The sequence below is a fragment of the Euleptes europaea genome, chromosome 13 (genome assembly GCF_029931775.1).
Source record: "Euleptes europaea isolate rEulEur1 chromosome 13, rEulEur1.hap1, whole genome shotgun sequence".
NCBI classification, from domain to species: Eukaryota; Metazoa; Chordata; class Lepidosauria; order Squamata; family Sphaerodactylidae; genus Euleptes; species Euleptes europaea.
This window is the reverse complement of record NC_079324.1, coordinates 51,087,828-51,111,672: the sequence shown is the minus strand read 5'-3', so window position 1 is coordinate 51,111,672 and position 23,845 is coordinate 51,087,828. Positions and strand designations below refer to the sequence as shown.

The window sequence follows — 23,845 nt, the reverse complement described above, 5'->3', positions numbered from 1 at the left end:
TCTGCTTTCATGGCAAGACAGAGTTTGTTACACCTCAAACCACCAAAAAAGGAAAAAAAAGGGGGACGTTCGTTTCCTGCTTCACAAACCAAGATTCCAAACTACGGTTAAATTCTGGATTGGAACCTTGTTTCCTGCTTGCAAAGCAGGAATAATCTAAGGTTTGGAATCTAGGATTGTACACAAGAAACAAAGTATAGTTTGGGATTCAAATGTAACAACAAACTGTGGGTTCGATCCAGACTAAACTGGACATTTCCAACAGTGCCCCCCTTTCTGCTGTAGACCCTTCTTGTGTCAGTCCTCAGGGTCTCCTAGTCCCCTGGAGCAGCATTTGGGTAAAAGTTCTGAGGACCAGTGCAAGGGGCAACCTCGGGATGAGGCCTCTATGCTCTGTTTTTGGCTCTCCAGGGCAACTGGCTGGCTACTGCACAAAACAGCATGCTGGACTGGATCCAGCAGGATACCTGGAACATTTGTTATTATACCAGTGAAATGATGATTTTTCTTTTTTCCCCTTTCTTGTCTTATGCATATTGCATTTAACCCTTGTGCTGTGCAGTTGGTGTGGCTGCCATAATCCCTATAGTCAAGGCAAGATACCACATTCTATTCAGCAAGAATCAGGTTTATTGCAGCCCCGCAGGTTGGTTGAAGTGAGATGTTCTTCAATAGCTTCTTCAACATCCTTACAAGGGAGCCAAAAGAACTTCCATTGGAAGCTATGCAGGGCTGCCAGCGTGGTGTAGTGGTTAAGAGCGGTAGACTCTAATCTGGAGAACTGGGTTTGATTCCCCATTCCTCCACATGAAGCCTGCTGGGTGACCTTGGGCGAGTCACAGTTCTTTTAGAACTCTCTTAGCCCCACTTACCTCACAAGGTGCCTGTAGTGGGGAAGAAGAAGAGTTGGTTTTTATATGCCAACTTTCTCTACTACTTAAGGGGAATCAAACCAGCTTACAATCACCTTCCCTTCCCCTCACCACAACAGACACCCTGTGAGGTAGGCGGGACTGAGAGAGCTCTAAGAGAGCTGTGACTAGCCCAAGGTCACCCAGCAGTCTTCATGTGTAGGGAGTGGGGAAACCAACCTGAGTTCTCCAATCCACTGCTCCAAACCACCACTCTTAAACACCATACCATGCTGGAGGGGAAGGTAAGGTGATTGTAAGCCGCTTTGAGACTCCTTAAAGGTAGAGAAAAGCAAGGTATAAAAACCAACTCTTTTTCTTCTTTCAAACGGTCCCATGGTAATGAAAATGACTGATGATATTGGGTGGGTGAGTTGTCCCCAGTACCACCGTCACTACACCCTTCCCTCCAGAACTATGTACGGCATAACGGTGTCATGCTACATCTCTAGGCAGCTTCTGGCAATAGTGCCTGTTAGCAATGTAACAGTAGATAAAAAAGAAGGCCAAGGCCGACGGTGAAAATTAGGTAAAATATATATTTTATTATCAGATAAAAATTCCCTACACATTTCGCCCAAGAGGCTTTAGGGGTTTTGCAGTGTTTTAAAAAGAATATAAGTTCAGTAGCAAGTTGCCAATTTCTCCTAGCAGTGTGCCAATTCTCTCTCGGCTTCCAGTCTCATACAAAATGAAGATAATAATACTGGCCTACCTGGCTGTGTTGTTGTAACACCTTTCTTGCAAAACTATGAGCATAAGGCTAAGCCATTAACTGAGGAATAATGCTATATGCAGAATACTGTATTTTTTGGTATCTGAGCTAAACAGTATTTAAATGGACAAAATTAGAATTAAACAGTCCAGCAAAAGCAGATCTTTAAAGAAAACATTTGAACTATTAATGCAAAGAAAACGCCTCCACTGATAATACATGACATATCTACCCGTTTTACTGGGTACATTCTGCAAAACATACCTTTTTGACAGATTTTGCAAAATAAACACATCAGCATACATTTACCATTGGCAAGAACTGTATAAATACTGTATTAATTCAGTAACAAGCAATCTACATGTAAATACTTACAGCACTCAGAGACAGTGAGAGAGTCTGAAGGATATCTAACATGGTTTTCAGCACAGTTCCACTCCACAGTAAATGGGGGAACCTTTAAAAAAAGAGTAAGAGATAGAGGGATACAGTGCAAATACAAAATATTTGTTTGGGGAAAAGTAGATCTTATTCCTACAGAAATGTATGGTGTAAATGAAGCTAATCATACACACACAAACTATATGAACCAATGGACACCCACCTGCTCAACAGCCTTTCTGTCATTCTCCTCACCCAAAACAATCAGTATGAAAAGTCTTTGCAACAAGGAAAATATTGATACTTACTTATCTACAAGGCCTGATAAATATTTATCTGCAACCCGCCTGATCCTCTTGTGAATGTGGTTGAAATTCACCAGCAGGAACTGAGCATGCCTCTCCAGCTCTTCTTCGTTTTCTTTAGTTTTAGGCTGATGTTAAAGAAAACCAGATTTTGTTGTTATTGTTTTTAGAGATAATAAAAAAGGTAGTCCTCTGTGCAAGCACCGGGTCATTCCTGATCCACATCCCAACGTTTACTAGGCAGACCTTGTTTATGGGGTGGTTTGCCGTTGTCTTCCCCAGTCATCTACACTTTACCCCCAGCAAGCTGGGTACTCATTTTACCAACCTCGGAAGGATGGAAGGCGGAGTCAACCTTGAGCCGGCTACCTGAAACCGACGTCCGTCGGGATCGAACTCAGGTCGTGAGCAGAGCTTTTGACTGCAGTACTGCAGCTTACCACTCTGCGCCACGGGGCTCTTAGATATAATGTTATCTTAGAGATAATAAACAAGTGCTTAAATTTTATATTTTATGCTGCTTTGATCAGATGTTTTCTGTAAACCTAAATTGATTTTGTTGTCTCCTTTATTACTTTCCCACTTCTGCTGAATGATATTGCTTATCATTGTTATAATAATATTCTTGTTTTATCCATTTTATAATCTGGATTCAATTATGTTTGTAAGATGTCCCCTGAGTAGTTTTGGTTGAGGGTTGGGGAAAGAAATATCCTAATTAAAGAAAAGCATGTCGGATAAAATTCAAAGGGTTATAATGCATCCATTTCTTCCTCCACTGTGATCAATTTAACCATTACTCACTACAACTACTTGCCAATTATTGAATCCATGATCTACCCACTCATCATTAGATGTGCTCCTCAAAAACCCCTGCAAGTAACTCAGGGCTTCTGTTGATGCTTTGTATTGAAACCATTTCCCCTGAATGACCCTCTGTTTTAATCCGATCACTTAATAGTGCTTGCCAGAACTTCAGTGCTATTTAATCCCATATAAGAAAAGAAATATCATCCAGTCATACCGCCTGGTAACTGTCTGTCTAATTTGCTCTCTTCCTGGCCATAGCTCTAACTCACTTTTTTTCTAAATGCATGGGCATTTATTTTATTAAAACACTTCTGTCCCACATTTCAGTACAACATACCCCCAAGGCAACCGCAATAATAGAAGACCAATCACAAAAATACATAAAACTTATAAAATCATTCTAACTAACGGCTTCTGGCAAGAACGAGGTTCTTTTTGTATTCAGGGCTACTCTGAAGGATTTCCGAACATGGCACAAAAAGATGGTGGTACAGAGAACTCCACCTTGGAGGGAAAAATGCCTTTCCATTCAAGGGCTCTTCCTTGTCCAATAAGGCAGGTCAACAGCAAAGAAACTAATCTTATAACTAATAGCCCAAGGACTTAGTAAGGGAGCAGATCAAGATAGAAAAGTCCTGCGTCAAGAGCTGTGTGCAAATGCACTCTGGATCTTAGATGGCCTCAGAGGTGGCCCATTATAATTATTTAAAATATTTATAACCACGCTTTTCTCCTGAGCCACAGGACTCACATACACACAATCAATTTTACATCCTGGTAACTTACTTTGTCAGCCATCATGCTGAGGAAAGCTTCAAACACCTTATCTGCAACAGCTATGACACACTGCATCATGCCTTAATAAAAAGGAAACGTCACAGCATTGAAGAAAAACAGAAAAACTTTTTTTTAGCCAATGAGTTATTTGACTGTTAAGCAACTTTACAGGACCAAAAAGTGGTAATAAAGTAATATAAAGTATCTTTCAGAGCTAACTGCTCAAGCACTACTAATCTATTATGGAAAACATTACTGACAACAATCTAAACCACCAGCAGTCCACCGGAAACTCCTCATTTGACTACACCACACTTCCACACTACAATTTTGTTATCTTGTTTTCCCATTTCTGTTTCAGGGGATCAAGAAGACGGGAGACAGATATAAAAAGAACTGCATCTTCCCAATACGCCACTGGGAAAAAGTAGTGCAATGAGAAACAGGGAAATACAGTTAGTCCATGCGTCTTACAACATAGCTTTCGGCTCACACCTTGTATATGATGTAATACACATCCTGATACACTGGACATCAACTAACATGAAGATAAGAATGGCCATGTTCACAACGTGTGAGCTGAAAGGCACGTTATAAGACACTTGGATTAACTATATTTTACACAAAGCCACACAGAATAAAAGGCTTTTACTTTTTCTTATCTTGAACAATGTGTGTATGTCAGGATGTATATTGTGAAATTGTGTATGCATAACCACTGGGGAAGGCCTCTAAAAGGCCGAAATGCGTGTGGTTAGATTTTGGTCATTTTATGTATTAGCATCACCTGTGTATGTGTTTGTAATATTTGTAACCATTTGTTCTTTGTGCTTTTTAGGAAGCCTGCATTTTAGGCCTTGTGTTTTTAAATACAGCTGTGCACGCTATACAATAAAAGTATATTTATTTGTTGTTACACTAGATAATGTTTAGCTCAACCCCTTTGGTTTCCCCTCACTTTTAGGTTGAGTTTCTTTCCCCCCCTTTTTTCCTTAGATGTCATGTGTTCCACACATGCAAAGCACTTGATAGCTAGATGACACTAACGTGTGTTACAGAGCCTGACTACTTATTCATAAGGGAGTCAGTTCATGCGCCACTCAGAACACGTTCTTGGCTTACTAACCACAGTCTGCAGCACAGAGAAGTTGCATATCCTTGCTTAATATTACCATCGAGTTTTTACACAAAAGAAGGGAAATTAGTGAATGCACATTTATTTTGTTATGGAAACAAATCTGTCTACTTGAATAGAATCAATAGCATCTTACCAGATTTGTCTTTCTGAATAGCTTTATCCTCAAAATAGCAAAACATCACTTGAAAGCGATCTGGATCTGTTGAACGCAATACCCTAGGAAATCAATGATTAGATATGCATTTCATAGGCAAGAGAAAGGAAAGCAATGATCGCCTATTCCTATCCCATAACAAGAACACTATTTTAGTTTAACCTTTTTTATTTAAATTTGTTCCCCTCCTTTTCTTTTTTTCTTATACAATTTAGATACATTTTTCTAAATTATTTAGTTTTAATCCATCACTATTTTGCCAAAATGTAGCGTTTTTCCTGTACTATTTCCATTTAACATGATTAAGTAAAAAACGAGGGGGGCTTGGTTAAAATTTATGACTTCATTGAGCAACTTTTACTCACGGCTGCATGCGGACATTTAACTGGCATAAATCCAGCATGTACACAAACTTGCCCCTCTTCCTTTCTCATGAGGAGAATCCCAGTTAGAAACCAGTTCTGGTTACCTACCACATAAGAATACAGGTGACCAGTTTAACTGGAGTTAATTCCCCCGATACAATTATCCTAAACCAGAGGATAATTCAGGCTCAGAATCTTGATTTGGAGGGAGGAATGGAGTAACTCTCATATCCCTGAATTAATATACCATAGGTAACAAAGTTAATTTCTAACCACGATTCTTCAAGTGAAAATGGGAAGGGGGAAAGAGAAGAATGACAGTATGTGGGAGCCCAGCAACAAACCGGTCTTGAGCTCTCCCTGGTTAGAAGTGACGTCTGAATGCAGCCCAAGATTGCAATGAAGTGATACAAGTGGAGTGCTCTGAACAAAGAAAGGACTCTATAAATGTTAAGAATTATTATCACTGCTATTAAATGGACAGAATCAGGTGTTTGGAATACCAGGACACATGGGACAAAAATCAAGGCATAAAGAGCTTATGGACGCATAAAGGTAGCCACTGTTAGAGAAAGAATGTTGGACAGCTTTGATTCTGATCCAGCCAATCACTTATGTTCATACTGGCATTGAATATCTCCTCTCAATACTGAAAATGAAACATCATCATCAGTCTGAGCTGGCTTATGCTGTTATGAGGAACTGATACTCCATAGATTCCATTTTACTCATAAGAAATCCCCCAAGCAATTATCTACAACATTTCTAACCTAAATAATTTTGAAGGGTTTATTAAATAAATGCTCATTATTATTTAACAACAAACATGCTTGCATAGTGTCAGTCCTCTGTGCCTTAGTTTTTCGGCCTCTGGGGATGTTTTCAGCTCTCACTACCAAGAGCAGGTTATTTTGGAGCAACAGGATACAATGAAAATTCATTAAACGTAGTGACATCAGCTTTAGCATTAGGACACAGACCCATACAGTGGTTAGTATGTTGGCTTGAGATTTTGGAATCTCATGTTCAGATCTCTACTCTGCCATGAAGCTTGCTGGGTACCTTTGGGCCAGTTGTCGCTCTAGCTCTCAGTCTAACGTAACTCACAAGGTTGTTGTGAGGATAAAATGGGGAAAAGGAGAACCATATGTGCCATCTTGAGCTCCTTGGAGAAAGGGATAAAACTGTACTAGATAGATCCATTCCTTATTTTCAGGGGGGGAAATGCATAAAATTCCAGAAATTAGACAAAGCTATAAAAAAACAGGGAGCTTTTAAAAAAATACCTCATGCATTCCAGACGGTACACTGATAACAGGTAAGTTGACATGGCAAAGTCCAGCTTATTGATTAGGGCAGACACTTCTGGAGGAGGATCCAAGAGATTTATGATGGTGCTCCGTAGCTCATTCAGTTCAGCCTGGAGGCAAAACAACCAGTCTCAGTGCTGGAGCCAATCCAAATGGGCAGCAAGTATTTCCTCCTGGCAACCTCGACAATGTTCAGGTTTCTCAATCTCCTGAACTCCTTTCAAAAGCCATTAATTTATATTATTATATGTACAAAGTGAATTGGACAGAAGAATAATAAAACCTTTTTGTTCTCAAATAATGTATCAAAGTGTACCCTCAGGGGAAGACAAAGAAGCATGTGTTTGGCTTAGAAGTGAAGTGCAGGAATGTTAATGCAATGCAATGAAATTCATCCCAATACGGGGATGAAGCAGAAGGCACATAAGGCAGCAACCTTGATGAAGTTAAGGTGGCCAGGGCTTTGTCAAGGCCTGAATGGAAGACCTCCTGGGAACATATATACAGGTTGAGTATCCCTTATCCTGACTGCTTGGGACCAGAAGTGGTCCGTATTTTGGATCTTTCCGTATATTGGAATATTTGCATATTTATAACAAGATATCTTGGGGATAGGACCCAAGTCGGGACTGCCTCTCTTGGCATACCCCCCGAAGAGCACTACGCTCTGCTGATAATAATCTGTTGGTGGTCCCCAGCCCAAGGAGTGTACGGCTGTCCTCGACCAGGCCAGGGCCTTTTTGGCCCTGGCTTTGACCTGGTGGAATGCTCTGCCTAGTAACATCAGGGCCCTGCGGGACCTGAAAGAGTACCGAAGCCTGTAAGACTGAGCTATTCCGCCAGGCCTATGGTTGAGGACAGCCGCAAGTGAGATCAGTGCTGGCCTCCCTACTCCCCTCCCCCCCGCAGTCTACAATCAACTTATGGGGGGTAGTAGCCAACCTGGTTTTAGGCGGCCATCGTTTTATAATTAACAGAATGGTTTTAATGGTTTTATAGTTAAATTGTAAGATTTTAATGTTGTAACCCGCCCTGAGCCAGACCTTGGCTGGGGGGAGGGCGGGCTAGAAGTATGAAAAATAAATGAATTAATAAACAAACAAACACAAAATTCATTTATGTTTTATATGTACATTATACACATAGCCTGAATGTAATTGTAAACAATATTTTTAATAATTTTGTAAACACTGAACCATCAGGAAGCAAACTGGTGTGCTGCCGAGGGCCTGTGAGTGATGCTCAAAAGTCTGGTTTTTTGGGTCAGTCTGGAAATCGGATGTCTAGATAAGGGATACTCAATCTGAATACCACTTTGGGCTCCATAAAAGCAGGACAGACTAGAATACTGTGGTGTAGTAGTTAAGAGTGGTGGTTTGGAGCAGTGGACTTTGATCTGGAGAACCGGGTTAGATTCCCCGCTCCCCCACATGAGCGGCGGAGGCTAATCTGGTGAACCGGGTTGGTTTCCCCACTCCTGCACATGAAGCCAGCTGGGTGACCTTGGGCTAGTCACAGTTTTCTCAGCCCCACCTACCTCACAGGGTGTCTGTTGAGGGAAGGGGGAGAGAAGGTGATTGTAAGCCGGTTTGATTCTACCTTATGTGGTAGAGAAAGTTGGCATATAAAAACCAGCTCTTCTTCTTCTAAATAACTTACAGTATAATGGCTATGGAGTCCTCCAATGACTATTCTTACTCAAGCAGACGAAAGAATGGAAGTGATCAAGGTATATATGGATTCCATGTAAGTTCTTTGTAGTGAATGCAACTTCCCCATCTCCACCCCCTTGAAATAGCCAAAAATGTCCCCGTAAAATGCTGCTCTTGGGGGACGAGGGACTCCCTAGGACTAATACAATGGTGGAGCCCCCACACACACTGCACACGTGGATTTTTTTGACAGCATCCCACCCATAGTTTGTGGCAAAAGGTGCAATTAGGAACGAGGGTGAAGATCAACAGCTTCCCAAATGGCGTGAACACAGAAACCCAAGCCACCCGACTTTGAAAATGTTAGTGGGCAGTTATAAAAAAAGAAGATAAACAAGGAAGCCATACTTGCTTCTCAGCTTCCAGTTCATGATCAGCAGGTTATCTGACTCTTTCTCAAATATTCGGAAGCAAGTCTAATTACTGAGAGTGGTGTAAGGAAAAACAGACTTACAGAAGTGACTGTGTCGTTTTTCATGGCAGAATTGTACTGAAGGACAGAGCGAAGAGGCTCTTTGCTAGGAAACGTCAGCAGCGGTGATTTGGTCGCTATCTCACAAACACCTTCGTACCACTCTTCTGGCCAAAGACCTGAAGTGACATGAAGACCAAAAAATCAAACCAAAATAAAGATTAAAAAAAATCCTTAAACTATATTTTGTAACAAGTTATCTTAAGAATTTAACATAGAAATCATTTTTCCCATTGTTAATGTATTTATTTCAAACTAAACACCCCTACAAAGATGAAGGGTCCAATCAGCCATACTGAACTGACCAAGATTAAAACTAGTGTCTCCTCTTTGTGTGCTGCTGCTGAGATCATTCTTTCCATACATATAAACAACAACAATAATAACAATAATTATTGTATGAAGAATAACTTGTATATTTCAGCAATTTCCTCTAAATGTCTAGGAAATCCACAGTTTCCTTGCTATTATAACTGGCAGTCCTTTCACTGATTATTTTCCCCCCTAATAAACAGGAGTGTTTGTAATACCTGAGCCTTCCACGGCAAATCCCATGAGCACTGAGTACAGCCAGAAATCACGGAAGAGCTTCTGTAGCCTGGGCTTAGCTTCTTTGATGGGTGGCAAGCGTCTTGTTAGCTGTAAGCAAACAAAAACGGCAAAGGGGGGGGGAATCAAGTTAATTGCTACTATGCTAACAATACGGGATTTAAAAATGTTAAACAAGAAAGCAACCAGAAGGGAAAAGATAATGCCACTCCTTACCTGTTCCTCCTCTCAAATTAGCAACCTCCCAAAGGTACAATTGGCTTAAAATAGAAAAAGCAGGAGAAAAAGGTATGCATGCCAACATTTTGCCCCTATCACTATCACCCTCTCATGGAGATGATTGCCAAATTATGTCTTGTGAAGGAGCCAACAGGCCTTAAATTCACAAAAACAGATCATAAAAGCTTGTTGTGTGTGCGTCGATTCCCTATCTTCCTATTTTTCTTTCCTGGACCTAAAAGTGAAGTGAGTGACAGAGTAGAAAAATGAATCCATAAATCCACCAGAATGCAAGGATGTGCTTGCAATAATTGAGAAATGTTTATAAACCCCCCAAATGTCACCTGCATATTAAGATTAAGGGTCGGATTCAAATTGGCAATTTCCATTGATCCCCCTTCCTACTGCAGATCCCCCTCCCCATGTTGTTCCTTGGGTTCAGCGTGGTGTAGTGGTTAAGAGAGGTGGAGTCTGATCTGGAGAACTGGGTTTGATTCCCCACTCCTCCACATGAGCAGTGGAGGCTAATCTGGTGAACTGGTTTCCCCACTCCTACACATGAAGCCAGCTAGGTGACCGTGGGCTAGTAACACTCTCTCAGCCCCACCTACCGCACAGATTGTCTGTTGTGGGGAGGGGAAAGGAAGGTGACTGTAAGCCGGTTTGATTCTCCCTTAAGTGGTAGAGAAAGTCGGCGTATAAAAACCAACTGCTCCTCCTCCTCTTCCCCAGGAGCAGCATTTTGTGGAGATCAGCGGGCTGAATGGGAGGGAAGAGGCAGGAAAGCTCCATTCTGCCCCCAGACAATTCAGTCTGGGTCTAACCTTAAGGCCTGTTTTGCTCCTGAACATAGAACTAAACAAACATGACCAAGCAGGCAGCAAAAAAGTCAACTGGCAGCAAAGTCAAGTCAAGGCATTTTAGCTGACAAGGTAAGTTCAGCTGTGATTGATTTACAGCCTATTTACTCTAGGACATACCCAAGGATGACAGCACCAAAGTTCACATTTAATCCTATTCATCCACCTTTTTTGAGCTGATCTTGCGGCCATTCTGTGCAGCGATACAGAGGTATCTTACCGAGGTAAGATCCCATTTCTATTTTTTCAAAAGGACTAACTTTAAATGTGTATATATATTCCTGAACTAAAAGCGGAATTTATTGCACACGATGCAGAAAGAACATTAAACCTCACTAAACAGAAGGATAGTGCAAGGACCCTCAAGGTGGGTCACTGCATTAAATAGTCAAAATATACCTGTAAGGTTAGTGCAACTATCGCATTCAAGACAATCACGTAACCCTTCGACAATAACTACTGAAGCAATAGCAAGACTAAACAATTTCTTTAGCAGAAAGTCTGAGGATTAAAGAATATTTGGTTTTCGAAGCAGAAAATAAAAATATATTGAAATTGCTACAATATATACAGAACATCCGTGTGCTTCTCTTTGGGCTGTGCCCCATGTATAACTTTTGAAAATTCCTCAATATATAAGTAGTCTTAGATCCAAAATATTAAAAGGTTCCCTCAGCTCATACATCCAGCAGAGGGGATTTCCAGTTTTCCCTTTTAGGCAGCAGCCCCCACACTCTTGAGAGGGAGGAGGACTTCATGAAAGTTGGGGGTTCTTATATACAGTGAGGGGAAAAAGTATTTGATCCCCTGCTAAATTTGCCCATTTGCCCTCTGACGAAGAAATGACCAGTCCATAATTTTAATGGTAGGTTTATTGAGGCTGTGAGAGACAAAATAACAACAGGAAAACCCACAGAAACCCAGAAGACAGCAGCAGCATCCTGCCTGTGTTCCACAGCACCCAACATAATAGGAATGCTTCTCTGATCCTGGAGAGAAAGGTATGCATCATGACTAGTATCAATTTTGACTAGTAGCCATGGATAGCCCTATCCTTCATGAACATGTCCACTCCCCTCAAAGCCTTCCAAGTTGCCAGCCATCACCACATCCTGGGGCAGGGAGTTCCACAATTTAACTATGCAATACAGCTACAGTTGTAATCATCTGAATCTTGTATTTAAATTTATGCTGTTGGAAATATTGTCGAAGGCTTTCACGGTCAGAGTTCATCGGTTCTTGTAGGTTATCCGGGCTGTGTGACCGTGGTGTTGGTATTTTCTTTCCTGACGTTTCGCCAGCAGCTGTGGCAGGCATCTTCAGAGGAGTAACAGTCCTTCAGTGTTACTTCTCTGAAGATGCCTGCCACAGCTGCTGGCGAAACGTCAGGAAAGAAAATACCAACACCACGGTCACATAGCCCGGATAACCTACAAGAACCGATTATGCTGTTGGATTTGGACAAATGGTGTTTGTTGTACTTCTGAAATTGGGACTTTTGGTCCCCAGGTGCAAGTGTCCAAACCTTGGCCCGCACTCTTAACAGAGTCAAATAATTTCTCTCGACCAGTGCTGTATTGCGCAGCAGTTCCTACACCAATAAAGCTGATTTGACAGCATGGAATATTGCTCATGAATTTGGCTCTAAAAGATGTGAAAATGTTTTGCAGCTCAGCTTCTGTGGAGGGAAAGACAAGTTGCCAGTTCGGCTGGCAATGACATTTAATATGAGCCCTAAGGACCAGCATAGCTTTTTCACAAGAGGTGAAAAAGGGCAAAGAACAATAAGCTATGCACTCAGAGCAGGACGGTTTAGGAGAAGATGGCATGAAGAAACAGGCAAAAAAGACTGGACATTTGGGAGGAGAGTTCACAAGAGAACTCACCGTGTTTAAGATCAGGAGGGGCTGTGTGATGGAAGAAAGGGGGAAGACAAGTGGAAAATAATGGGGGCAGAGAAACCAAGGAGAAAGTAGGGCTGTGGCCTAGGCCAAACACTTAACATTGAATCTACGGACAGGAACAACAGGGGTCTGGACGTAGCAAAGCACATAGATGTCAGGTCAAGAATCTAGATTTTGACCAGGCTGCTGTACCTTTAAGGATTGCACAAAAGAGATTTCCACCAGCTGTGGCTTCTATTGACACCCATCAAGCCTATAGGGACACTGAGAGCCAAGAAACAGTGGGCAGTGGTGCTACTGAGCTAAATGTCATCCATTTCATCCATGGGCTTGAACTAACCAATCTGTTCTTTGGCTGTATGCTTCCAAGTTTGATTTAAAACAGAGTAAGGACGTCTTCATGATTACGGGCCTAGTGTGAGATCAAAGTGCACCCTGAAGTTATATGCATACTGCACAGGGAGATGGACAAATACAGTGGAATACTAGTTTCCATGTGAAAACTAGAAATTTGGCAACAAGACTCCTCTTTCAGGCCCTGCAAGGCTAAACTGCTCTGTATTTACTAAACGAGCCAAAGATAAATAGAAGCTTTTGTACATTACAAAACACTGTTGTTTTACTGGAATAACATTACACACTGTTTAAACGAACAATTGATTCAGTGTCCTGGAAAACATGAATTAGAACCAACCATGTCTAGGAAGGGGAGAGGGAAAAGCTGACCTGGGATGCTTTAGAAGACTAGAAATCTAGACTTGCAGCTTTGCCTTCACTTTTCAGCCCCTAATTTTCATTTTGCCAAAATGTCTACTATTTTCTAAAAGCAGCTTCCTTTATACACACACACACATATATATATATTTAAAAAGCTGGACTTTCCAAGATAAATTTTAATCAGCACAAAGTCAGGTGGAAGAGATAATCACATTCATATTGTCTATTGAGAAGTTATCCCAATTCATTCTCCTTGGCCCAGTGATTTCCCCAAACAGAGAGAGAGAGAGAGATTTTCCCTCACACTAAAAGCAAAATTCCAGTAAAAATAGGAGTGGGTTGCTCATTACAGTAAAATATATATTGAAAAAGTACCTAACATACATAGGTGCTGCTGACCTGAAGGATGAATATCACACCAACCCTTGGGCTAATCACAAGGCACATAAGAACTAGGCCGGGAAGTGCAACAATCATACTTCAAGTATCAAAAACCAGGAATTAAATATTAGCAGTAGCCTAGGAGAAAGCTTCTTAACAGTATTTTCTCCTATGTTCATGCAGACAAACCTCTTTGTTTCAAATGCACAACATGGTGTAAATATTTAAGGACTTAATTCTGCCCAAGAACGCTAGTGATCCCTAGAAGATAGGCAGGTTTACATGTATCTGGTCTGAAAATGTGTAACCTTTTTGGTTCCAGAGAGTCTAACGGTGATGTTTTGAACTTTCCTGTTTCCAGACCATCAAGATGAAGCTGCAGTTCTGGTCAGCCATCTTCACTCTCACTGTAACACTTGCATTGTGTGGGGTCAAAGACTTGCGGGAGCATTTTGAACAACTTAGTGGGACTCACTCTTTAACTCCTCGCGGGCCCTACAGCAACGGAACTCATCTTTCACCAGAATTTCACAGGGAAAATACTTTGACCAACGACTGGAGTGTCGAAGAAGATGAATATGAGTATGTTGACTTGGACAAACTATTCAATGAAGACTACTTTGACATAATTGATGCTGTTCCAGAAACTACTCCTGAAATTAAACAAGGGAATATTCTTGAGCTTTTCCCAGGAAAATCCAGAATCCAGCGTCTCAACATCCTCAATGCAAACGTTGGCTTCAATCTTTATCGGAGTCTGAAAAACAAAGCCGACTCTTCGGACAACATCCTTTTGGCACCTGTTGGCATTTCAACGGCCATGGCTATGCTTTCTTTGGGACTGAGAGGTCAAACACACGAGGAGGTACTGACATCTCTGGGCTTCAGAGATTTTATTAATGCCAGTTCCACATACAACATTACAACCATTCACAACCTCTTCTACAAACTCACTCACCGGCTCTTCAGAAGGAACTTTGGCTACACGCTTAGGTCGGTCAATGACCTTTACATCCAAAAAGAATTCCCTGTTCTGAGTGAATTCATAAGCAACATGAAAAAATATTACGTTTCTGAGGCCCAATCAGCTGACTTTTCAGACCCGGCCTTCATCAGCAAAGCCAATGCGCGTATTTCAAAGCTCACCAAAGGATTAATAAAGGAAGCCCTGGAGAATGTAAATCCCACAACTCTGATGATGATTCTCAACTGCCTCTACTTCAAAGGTAAAGCAGCAAAAGCATTTTCCACAAACATATGACAAAGTGATCATTATGTGGGACACTAAAGGTCTGCACCAGGGGTAGCCTTAGTTTAAAGGTAGTCCCCTGTGCAAGCACCGGGTCATTATTGACCCATGAAGTGATGTCACATCACGATATTTACTAGGCAGACTATGTTTATGGGGTGGTTTGCCACTGCCTTCCCCAGTAGTCCACACTTTACCCCCAGCAAGCTGGGTACACATTTTATCGACCTCAGAAGGATGGAAGGCTGAGTCAACTTGAGCCAGCTACCTGAAAATGACTGCTGTCAGGATTGAACTCAGGTCATGAGCAGAGCTTTGACTATAGTACTGCAGCTTGCCACTCTGTGACACGGGACTCCTCTATCCTTAGTTTGGACATCCACAATCTCCTTTCTTTAAACGAGCCGCTATCCTTAGGGTACTCATTTGGGAGGGGCTGAGGCTCTGTGACAGAGCCTATGCTTTGCATTTGGAAGGTCCCAGGTATCTCCAGGTTAAAAAGATCTCAAGTGGCCGGATGTTGGTACAGTCCTCTCTCTTGCAGCAAAATAGAAACACTGAGCTAAATGGCACAGTGGTCTCCTGCAGTATAAGACAGCTTTACAGGTTCAGGTCCAACCACCTTTCCCACTGGTGAAAGATGGAGGAAAGGACTCTTTTAAATACTCCCTACAAGGCTATACTAGGAATTGTAAAGTCCATGTAGTCAAAACCCCCACAAGACAGGAACTGGAATGAGAAGAAATGGGTGAGATTGACCAAAAAAGCTGGTAGAATCTGCTCTTACATTAATAACAAATACTATATGCTTTAACACACTGACAAAGATTGCCAGTTATTAGAAGCACAGCTCCAGGAAATATATAGCCACACATTCAGTCTATGTATGTATAGGTTCTCATCTCAAATTCCATGGGGCAAGAAGGTACTCATTCCAGAATCAGAAACTGGTCAGCAACACTAATCTCTATTGTGGAGTATTCCTTGGGCTTTTACACATTTTCAGTTTCCTCGCATCTAACTTTCTGTTTCTTCGGGGGTATTTTTCAGTTCTGCATATGTTTTGCTCCTTCTAGTGGTCAATTCAATGTAACACCAATTTTTATCAAGTGCAAAAAGCTGCTGATATAAACTGCAGGGAGAAATGCTTCATTTAAAGCTGTATGATGTTGAATCAACTGTCAGAGGGAGCAAAATGCGTGCATAACTGAACCCCACCCCACCCCGAAGAAACAGGAAGTTAGATGTGAGGAAACTGATGATGTGTAAAAGCCCCAAGACTGGACTAAATGGGGCAGGTCCTGCTCACACATACTTTACGTTACCCTGGCTAGGGTATGCTATATTTTTAGGGAGTTCACCATGGCTGTTCTGCAAAAAGAACATCCTGAGCTTTCCAAGGATGCACCAAGGAAACCGACATTCTAAAATAATAATAATAATAAAAAACCCTCTGGATTCCAGCTTTTCCCCCAGAGATGGCCTTTATCTCAGCCAAAGATCCAGAGCTCTTTATTTTTAATGGAAGTGTGAAATTTCTCATTGTATGCCTGTTAAGAGATCTCACGTCCCTTGTTTTATACTACAGCATTTGGTTTACTTATTTCAGCTGTCATCATAACTTCTAAACAGAAGGTTTCACAAGCATATTTACCTTCACACTTTGAATTTCAAAATAAGGGAAGGCTTATTGATTCCATTGGCTTGAACCCAAGAAAACCCAAAAGTGTTTCTGTTTGTGCCGGGGGGAGTGCACACCAATTTTTTCTGTTTCGCTGTGGAACCTCCTACTACATGGAAGTGCTGTTCCAGAAGGCCCTCTCGCAGACGTTTGGGAGGCGCTGGCGGAAGAGAGGGGCTGAAATCCCTATAAAGGATCATCTGTACCCCTCAAGTGCTTTTTCCACCAGCAGGTGAAGAATTGTCTGGCTCATCTGGTATTCCCTCACTTACAGCCCTTCCTGCATATATGGGTATTAACTGTATATCCAATTTCTGTACTATATATTGCAAAAGCTTGTTTTAATGCTTTTGCCAATTTGAGGACCCTAAGCTGGGTGGAAAGACAGCATATAAATATTTTAAATATAAATAACATAAGGGACAGAGAAGCAGCTGGCAATGAGGAAGAAGTGAGTAGCTAGGAGAAGAAGCATGAGGGTGACAGGCATGACAGCTTTTAGGAAGGGAAGAATAGCTGAAGGGGGAGGGACTGTGCCTCACTGGTAGAGCATCTGCTTGGCATGCAGAAGGTCCCAGGTTCAATTCTTGGTATCTCCAGTTAAAGGGACTAGGCAGGTAGGTGATGTGAAAGACCTCTGCCTGAGACCCAGGAGAGCCGCTGCCAGTCTGAGTAGACAATTCTGACTTTGATGGACCAAGGGTCTGATTCAGTATAAGGCAGCTTCATGTGTTCATGTGGCCTGGGGAGGAGGAAGCTTAAACAATCCTGAAGATGGCCAAGGTACTGTCCTTAGGTTTATTTAATATGGCTCTAATTTCAACAACATATCCTGTATGTAGATGCTTTATAGTTTTGGTAAGGGAAAAGAATGAAATCATGGCAGGCCTTCTCCTTTGACGCAGTGTAACCTTGTTTATTGGAGACTATACTCAAGCATTTAAGAGAACAGGACCCCCCGCCCCAACTCAGTGCAGAGACATTTTTCTCCACAAACTAGAACTGAATCTAAAATTTCCTCGGAGGGTGTAACTACACAATATGTTGAGACTTCTGAGTGAAAAGGTCTCCATTGGGGCTCGACTGGGCGGGGACCATGAGATATGCATGCGTACCTCACAAACACAGAACACTCATATGCATAATGTAGTCGGCCCCTCGGTTGCCTTGGACCTCCAAGGTCTTATGGCCTTGGGCCCTCATATCTGCAGGACCATCTCTCTTCCTCCACCCCAGCGCAACAGCTTCACTCATCTGACCAGGGCCTTCTGCAGGCACCAGCCTGCACATGGGCAAGATCAACAACTGCCCAGACACGAGCCTTGTAGTACACCTTGTGGTATAGTGGTTAAGGACGGTAGTTTGGAGCGGTGGACTCTGATCTAGAGAGCTGGATTTGTTTCCCCACTCCTACACACAAAGCCAGCTGGGTGACCTTGAGCAAGTTACAGTTCTGTTAGAGCTCTCTCAGCCCCACCTACCTCACAGGGTGTCTATTGTGGGGAGGGAAAGGGAAGGACTGTAAAAATATACCACTTTTCAATTTCTTATACACAAATGCCTAGAGCTACATACAATCATACAGTTACACCTTCCCTTCCTCATCTATAATTTATATAACGGGTTTTTTGCTATGTTGACAGGCACCTGGGAAAACAAGTTTCCAGTGGAAATGACGCAGAAGCGCTCTTTCCGTCTGAATGAGAAACAGTCGGTGAAAGTTCCCATGATGCAGACCAAAGCCAACTTCCTGGCAGCTGCTGATCATGAGCTTGAGTGTGGGATTCTCCAGTTACCCTATGTGGGGAATATCAGCATGCTGATTGTCCTGCCACACAAACCGTCAGGCATGAACAACCTGGAAAAGCAACTGACACCACAGGTGGTGGAGAGATGGCAGAACAGCATGACTAACAGGTAATCTGCGGCTGTGGATTTTTACTGAACCCCAAATTCTGCAAGAATTTTTTAAACGTAGAGCTCACTGTTGCATGAGAATGTTACAATAAGTGAGGGGGGTGCATTTATTTATGTCTTGCCACAAGTGAAACCTTGGAACTGGTGTGAAACTCCTCAAACTCAGCCTTCTCTTAAAAATATATTCTTCTAGCCCTTATGGTTATTACTTACTTGAAAGTATTTACTTGCTCCCTTTCCATATAGATGCCTGAAGAAAAGCATGTAAACTGGCAAATAGCATGAAGGATGAAAAAAAAAGCAGGGGAACTAGGAAGAGCTTCTACATTCTCATCTTTCTTTCTCTGTGAGGTCCAAAAAATTGTGGCCTCATGTCTTTACCGATTTTACTTCCCCTTCCTTCGTCATTTATCCTTCAACTAGTCTAAATTCAGCTTGTCATCCCCCTTTCAAAAAGAATTATGGAATAGAAAACAAGGAGAAAACAAAGGGCTTTTTAAAACAGCTTCTACCATTTAAATAGAGCGCAGACTCTAAATTAGACGGTAGAGGAGAACAAATGTGGTCAACAACACTGGAAGACAAATGAATGGAATAAGGAAACCATAAAATAGTTTATATCTGCAGTCTTGGCTCAGTAAAAGCCTTAACCGTTATTCCGTTCTGCCTAGAACAAGGGAAGTTCTGCTGCCTAAATTCACGTTGCAGAAGAGCTACGACCTGATTGAGCATCTGAAAACACTGGGAATCAATGAGCTGTTCACCCAAAATGGCAATTATTCTGGAATAGCAGAAGGGATAATCATTGATAGGGTAAGTAAATGTGGGGCAAATAGGAATGTCTACCCCCCCGCCCCCACCCCCGGTAGAGCACAACACATGCAACCCTCTTGTGCTGCTTCCAGTTGATATTGCTCAACCGTGTAACAAACTGGTAATGGACATACTAATATGCCACTATAGCAACATGCCAACTGTTGATTTAAAAAAAATCCTCTAAAAAGGCCCCTGATGGGATGGGGTGGGGAGAAGCTGCCACAGGGACTAAAATGGCTGCTGTGTGGGCGGGACTGGGAAAATCCAGATTTTCCTGCCAACGCAGCAACCAGCCCGGATGGTCTGCAATTCTTCCCAAAACATCAGAACAAAAAAAAGTTTTGGAAAGATTGCAGACCAGTCAAGGGAAACTCGGGTGGTGCAGGAAGAACCACAATGCTATAGAAAACCTGGCTGCCCAAGATTTTCTATTGGATGGGATATCACAGGACCTTGTTCTAAATAAACCTAGTCTAAGATTTTTAGAATTTTTAGCAGTTCATCATCTGTATACTTTGCATGGTACTAAATTTGACCGTTCAGAAGGCCCTTTCACCTTTCTGTCTTCTTTCCGGGCAGGTGTAGTTGACCATATTGCAGTCTCACCTTCTTTTCTGAACTACATTTTACTTTTTGAGGTGGGAGACAGGGTTGAAAGTGACCACTGTCCCCTAAAACTTATGCTCAAATTTAGGGATAACCTTTTTCTTGATCGGGCCCCCAACCCCTTAGACGAGAACCATCCAATTATAAAAAGACTCAAATGGTCTGAACAACTTCTGGCCAAATTAGTCTGATTTTTGGAGAGGGACAACATATGTTCCAGACACTAAATGCTATTACAGGCTGACTCAGCTGCCATAACACTCTTTGAAGATATAGTAGCACTTTTTAGACCCGCTATAGAGAACGCTATTTGCCAACAACATTGAGCCCAGGGCAAACCACATGTGTCAGAACAGCCTGAACTACAATAAAGAAGCCCCCCCCCCTCCAACTTGCACCTCTCTTTCACCTCAAACTCGCTAGGTAGCCTTAGGTAAGTCCCTTTCTCTCAGCCACTGCATCAGCAGCAGGAGGATAACAACCAGTAACTGCATAGTTATAACAAGATAACATGAAGTGCTATTAGCATTTTCAAAGCACATAATCACTAATCATTAATAATTGGCATTTAGGCTCTGGTTCTTCACTGATGTATAATTGTGTTTTGTCGGAATGATAATACTCTAATTTTGCTCTTCTTTTTGGCAGTTTAATCACCAAGGGACCATTACAGTGAACGAAGAGGGCACGGAGGCTGCATTTGTGACCAGTGTGGGCTTCATGCCCCTCTCGGCTCAGATTCGCTTCGTTGTCGATCGCCCCTTTTTGTTTCTTGTCTATGAGCACCGCACCAGCTGCTTGCTCTTCATGGGTAGAGTTGCCAACCCAAGCAAGATGTAAAAGCAGAGATGTATCCTCCTTGAAAGCACATCTAGGCACCACTTAGGGCGGGGGTCAGCCAATATGCTTCTAGAGCACTTCTCTATGTGTGATGGGTAGAAGAAGAGCACGCTCTTTCTCTGCTCCACCTGAAATGCCTGCCCAACATCTGACCCTACCAGGTGTCCACAATTTATGTTCATACAGGGTACAAACTCAAAGAAGGACACACACAAAGCCACCATGCGTGATCTATTCCCCAGTGGAGAGAGGGCAGGCATGCCAGTTAAATGGGAAGGGAAAAACTACTTTTGCTCCCACCAAACATGGAGCAATCCAGGAATGTATCATACAGTCTGAGCCATCGATACATTTTAACGTAACCATTTTATATGCAGATTTTGCCATGTTAATCACAGAAGTTAGTGGATTAAAATACAGTATCCTTTTAATGAAACCACAGCAAGAAATTATTTAATTGTAATGTGTGAGGAAGGATAACTTAACTTGAAGCATGCATGGTTTATATAGACATGCTAACATAAAAGACCATGCTTTTACGGTAGTTGGTCCTTCTGCAGAATTTACTGAAATAGAAACTCAGTTTTCCTGTGGAGGCAAAACTCTGGGGCCTAAAGACATCAGGAAATTCATTTCTCCAGAGGGAGCAAAAAAAACACACACACACATACAAAATGGACAACTCAGTTTAGTGAGAAAAGCAGTAACGTGAACCCAGCTACATTTTAGTGAGACCCTAGATAAGACTTATTTTGCAACAGTACATGTGCTTCTTTTCTAAATGACTACTGTTTGAGACAAGAATAAATTTACACTTTGTACAGCAAAATCAATGTACAGAGTTCTGCAATCCCCAGAGGTCTTGTGGGGCCCAAGAATGCTTCCTCTGTGGGGCTGTCAACTCTGGACAGGAAAATTCCTGGAAAAAAATTTTTTTGGGGGGGCAGCCTGGGGAGAGACCGCAGCAGCAGAAGAAGTTTGTTTTTATATCCCACTTTTCTCTACTATAAGGAGTCTCAAAGCAACTTACAATCACCTTCCCTTCCCCCCACCCCATAATAGGAACCTTGTGAGGTAGGTGAAGCTGAAAGAGTTCAGAGAGAACTGAGACTGGCCCAAGGTCACCCAGCAGGTTTCATGTGGAGGAGTGGGGAATCGAACCTGGTTCTCCAGATTAGATTCCCCGGCTCTTTACCACTATACCACACTGGCAGGATATAGTGTCATCAAATTCACCCTCCAGTCCTCCAGGGAAGCTGATCTCTGTCATCTGGAGATCAGGTGTAATTTTGGGAGATCTGTAGGCTCCACCTAGAAGTTGGCCAACCCTATTTCCCTGCCCATCCAGGCCCATTTATACACTCTCATGAGTAAGGAAAACAAAAAATTGTATCTCTAATTCTGAACCTGGCTGCTATGTGGATCAAAAAACTCAGAGAATGGGGCCACCTACAAATTTCTACAACCCTAGTTGAGTTCTTTCATCCTATTCATGGTAGAAGAAATAATGTACACATCCATGCACTGCTTGTTTCTTAATTTTGAGGTAATGAACACGGACATTATAAAAATGCTAGATATACAATTTTACACATCTTTTAAAATAATCCACATGATTGAAAAGTTAGTTCGTATTTAATAAAATGGTTGTGCTGAAATCCTAAATTTGAAACTGCAAGCAGATTTTATTTCCTTTAGCATTAATTTAATTTGGATTGTGTAACATCTGGCTCAATCATGCAGAAGCTTCTACCAACGTAAAATCTATTTTAAGGTGTCTGACATGGAAGAAAACACCAGCCACAAGCCAGCCAAGCATTTATCCCATGAATTTCAATGGCAAAGCTAAGCACATGCATAAAAAATCTCCCACTGAAGATTTCAGGCATATTTCCCTTTGGCCTAGTTATGCCCAGTATTTGTGAAATTAGTAATTTTTAAAGTGTTCTTTTCAATATGACAGAGTTTTGACTCAAGGCAACCTGTGATGTAAAAAAACCAACACCCTTCATCAACCAAGAAAAGAATGGCAGCCAATAAAACGTAAACTATAACATGTAAACTATAAAAGGAAAAAAATATTTTAGCTGCCCAAAGAACATAGAATACTTAAAGGTTATTTTTTTAAATAGAAAATGGGATTTATACTCAAAGACACTACATAACTAGAAATTAAGCCAGCAAAGATTAATTTAAAGCTGCCTCACACATATTTCCCCTGCATGGAAACAATCTTTGCATTCAGGTTAAAATATACAAAATGCATATATTGTCACACATGGAGAACAGGAAAGCTTCTTTTTCGCTGTGACCACACATGCCAATGGACTGATTGGACATATGAACCAGCCACATACTGCACAGGATTAGACCATTAGCTCAGTCACGTCTACTATGGCGGGAAGCTGTTCTTCTTCAGGGTCTTGGCAGAACAAGATCTTTCCCTCCACCTGCTGCTCCACCTGAGTTCCTTCAACTAGAGCAGTCTTTTACAACCTGTGGACTGAGAAATGGGTTGCGAAGCCTCTAAAAGTGGGTCACAGGTGAGCCCATCCCTAATTCTGCTCTTTACATATTTCGTTTTCTGTCTTCCCCCTTGTCAGCTTCTCCCATTCTCACCTCTTCCTTCTCCTTTGCGACAGTTATGAGGGGGGAAAGCTATCTGGCAACTATTAATTTTACAGTAGTTGCTGGAAGAAGGGGGGAAAGGCTGGAGAGCGTGAAGGAGCTGCTCAGCGTGCCAAAGAAAAACCAGAGATGAGAAAGAGGCATATGCATGCATTGGTTCTTTCTTGGTTCTGCAGTCCAACCTGTGGTCCAGCCCTCTGCAGTGCCTCACTGCCCCCTACCTGCCATTTTCCCACATCTCCTCAAACCAGTCCTCCCGCCCCCCCCACCCCGGCCACCTCCTCAATCTCTGGCTCCAGCCAGTTGGCAGAGGAGGCTTTGACCTATATTTTGGACTTCACCCCGGAAACAGTACCTTGCATGTCCAACATTAGTGGGTATTTTTTCTTTACTGCATTTCTGCACACCGATAAAGAATCAAGTAAAAT

The 23,845-nt window shown here is 42.1% G+C and overlaps 2 protein-coding genes across 3 annotated transcripts in view; one reads left to right on the top strand and one right to left on the bottom strand.

The window, feature by feature from the left end:
- PI4KA (phosphatidylinositol 4-kinase alpha) overlaps positions 1–23,845 on the bottom strand; it is a 98,098-nt gene that overhangs the window by 40,532 nt on the left and 33,721 nt on the right. For both annotated transcript variants that reach the window (XM_056859776.1, XM_056859777.1), the window contains exons 20-26: positions 9,581–9,689; positions 9,033–9,169; positions 6,843–6,976; positions 5,171–5,253; positions 3,909–3,979; positions 2,316–2,440; positions 2,002–2,083 (exon numbers count right to left, since the gene is read on the bottom strand). In XM_056859776.1, the coding sequence (XP_056715754.1) occupies positions 2,002–2,083; positions 2,316–2,440; positions 3,909–3,979; positions 5,171–5,253; positions 6,843–6,976; positions 9,033–9,169; positions 9,581–9,689 (741 nt within the window). The remainder of the gene's footprint in view (positions 1–2,001; positions 2,084–2,315; positions 2,441–3,908; positions 3,980–5,170; positions 5,254–6,842; positions 6,977–9,032; positions 9,170–9,580; positions 9,690–23,845) is intronic.
- SERPIND1 (serpin family D member 1) lies at positions 14,046–20,805 on the top strand. Its single transcript, XM_056859780.1, has 4 exons — positions 14,046–14,906; positions 18,254–18,527; positions 19,199–19,340; positions 20,598–20,805. Exons 1-4 carry the CDS (start codon positions 14,051–14,053, stop codon positions 20,787–20,789), a joined length of 1,464 nt encoding a protein of 487 aa, XP_056715758.1. The 5' UTR covers positions 14,046–14,050; the 3' UTR covers positions 20,790–20,805.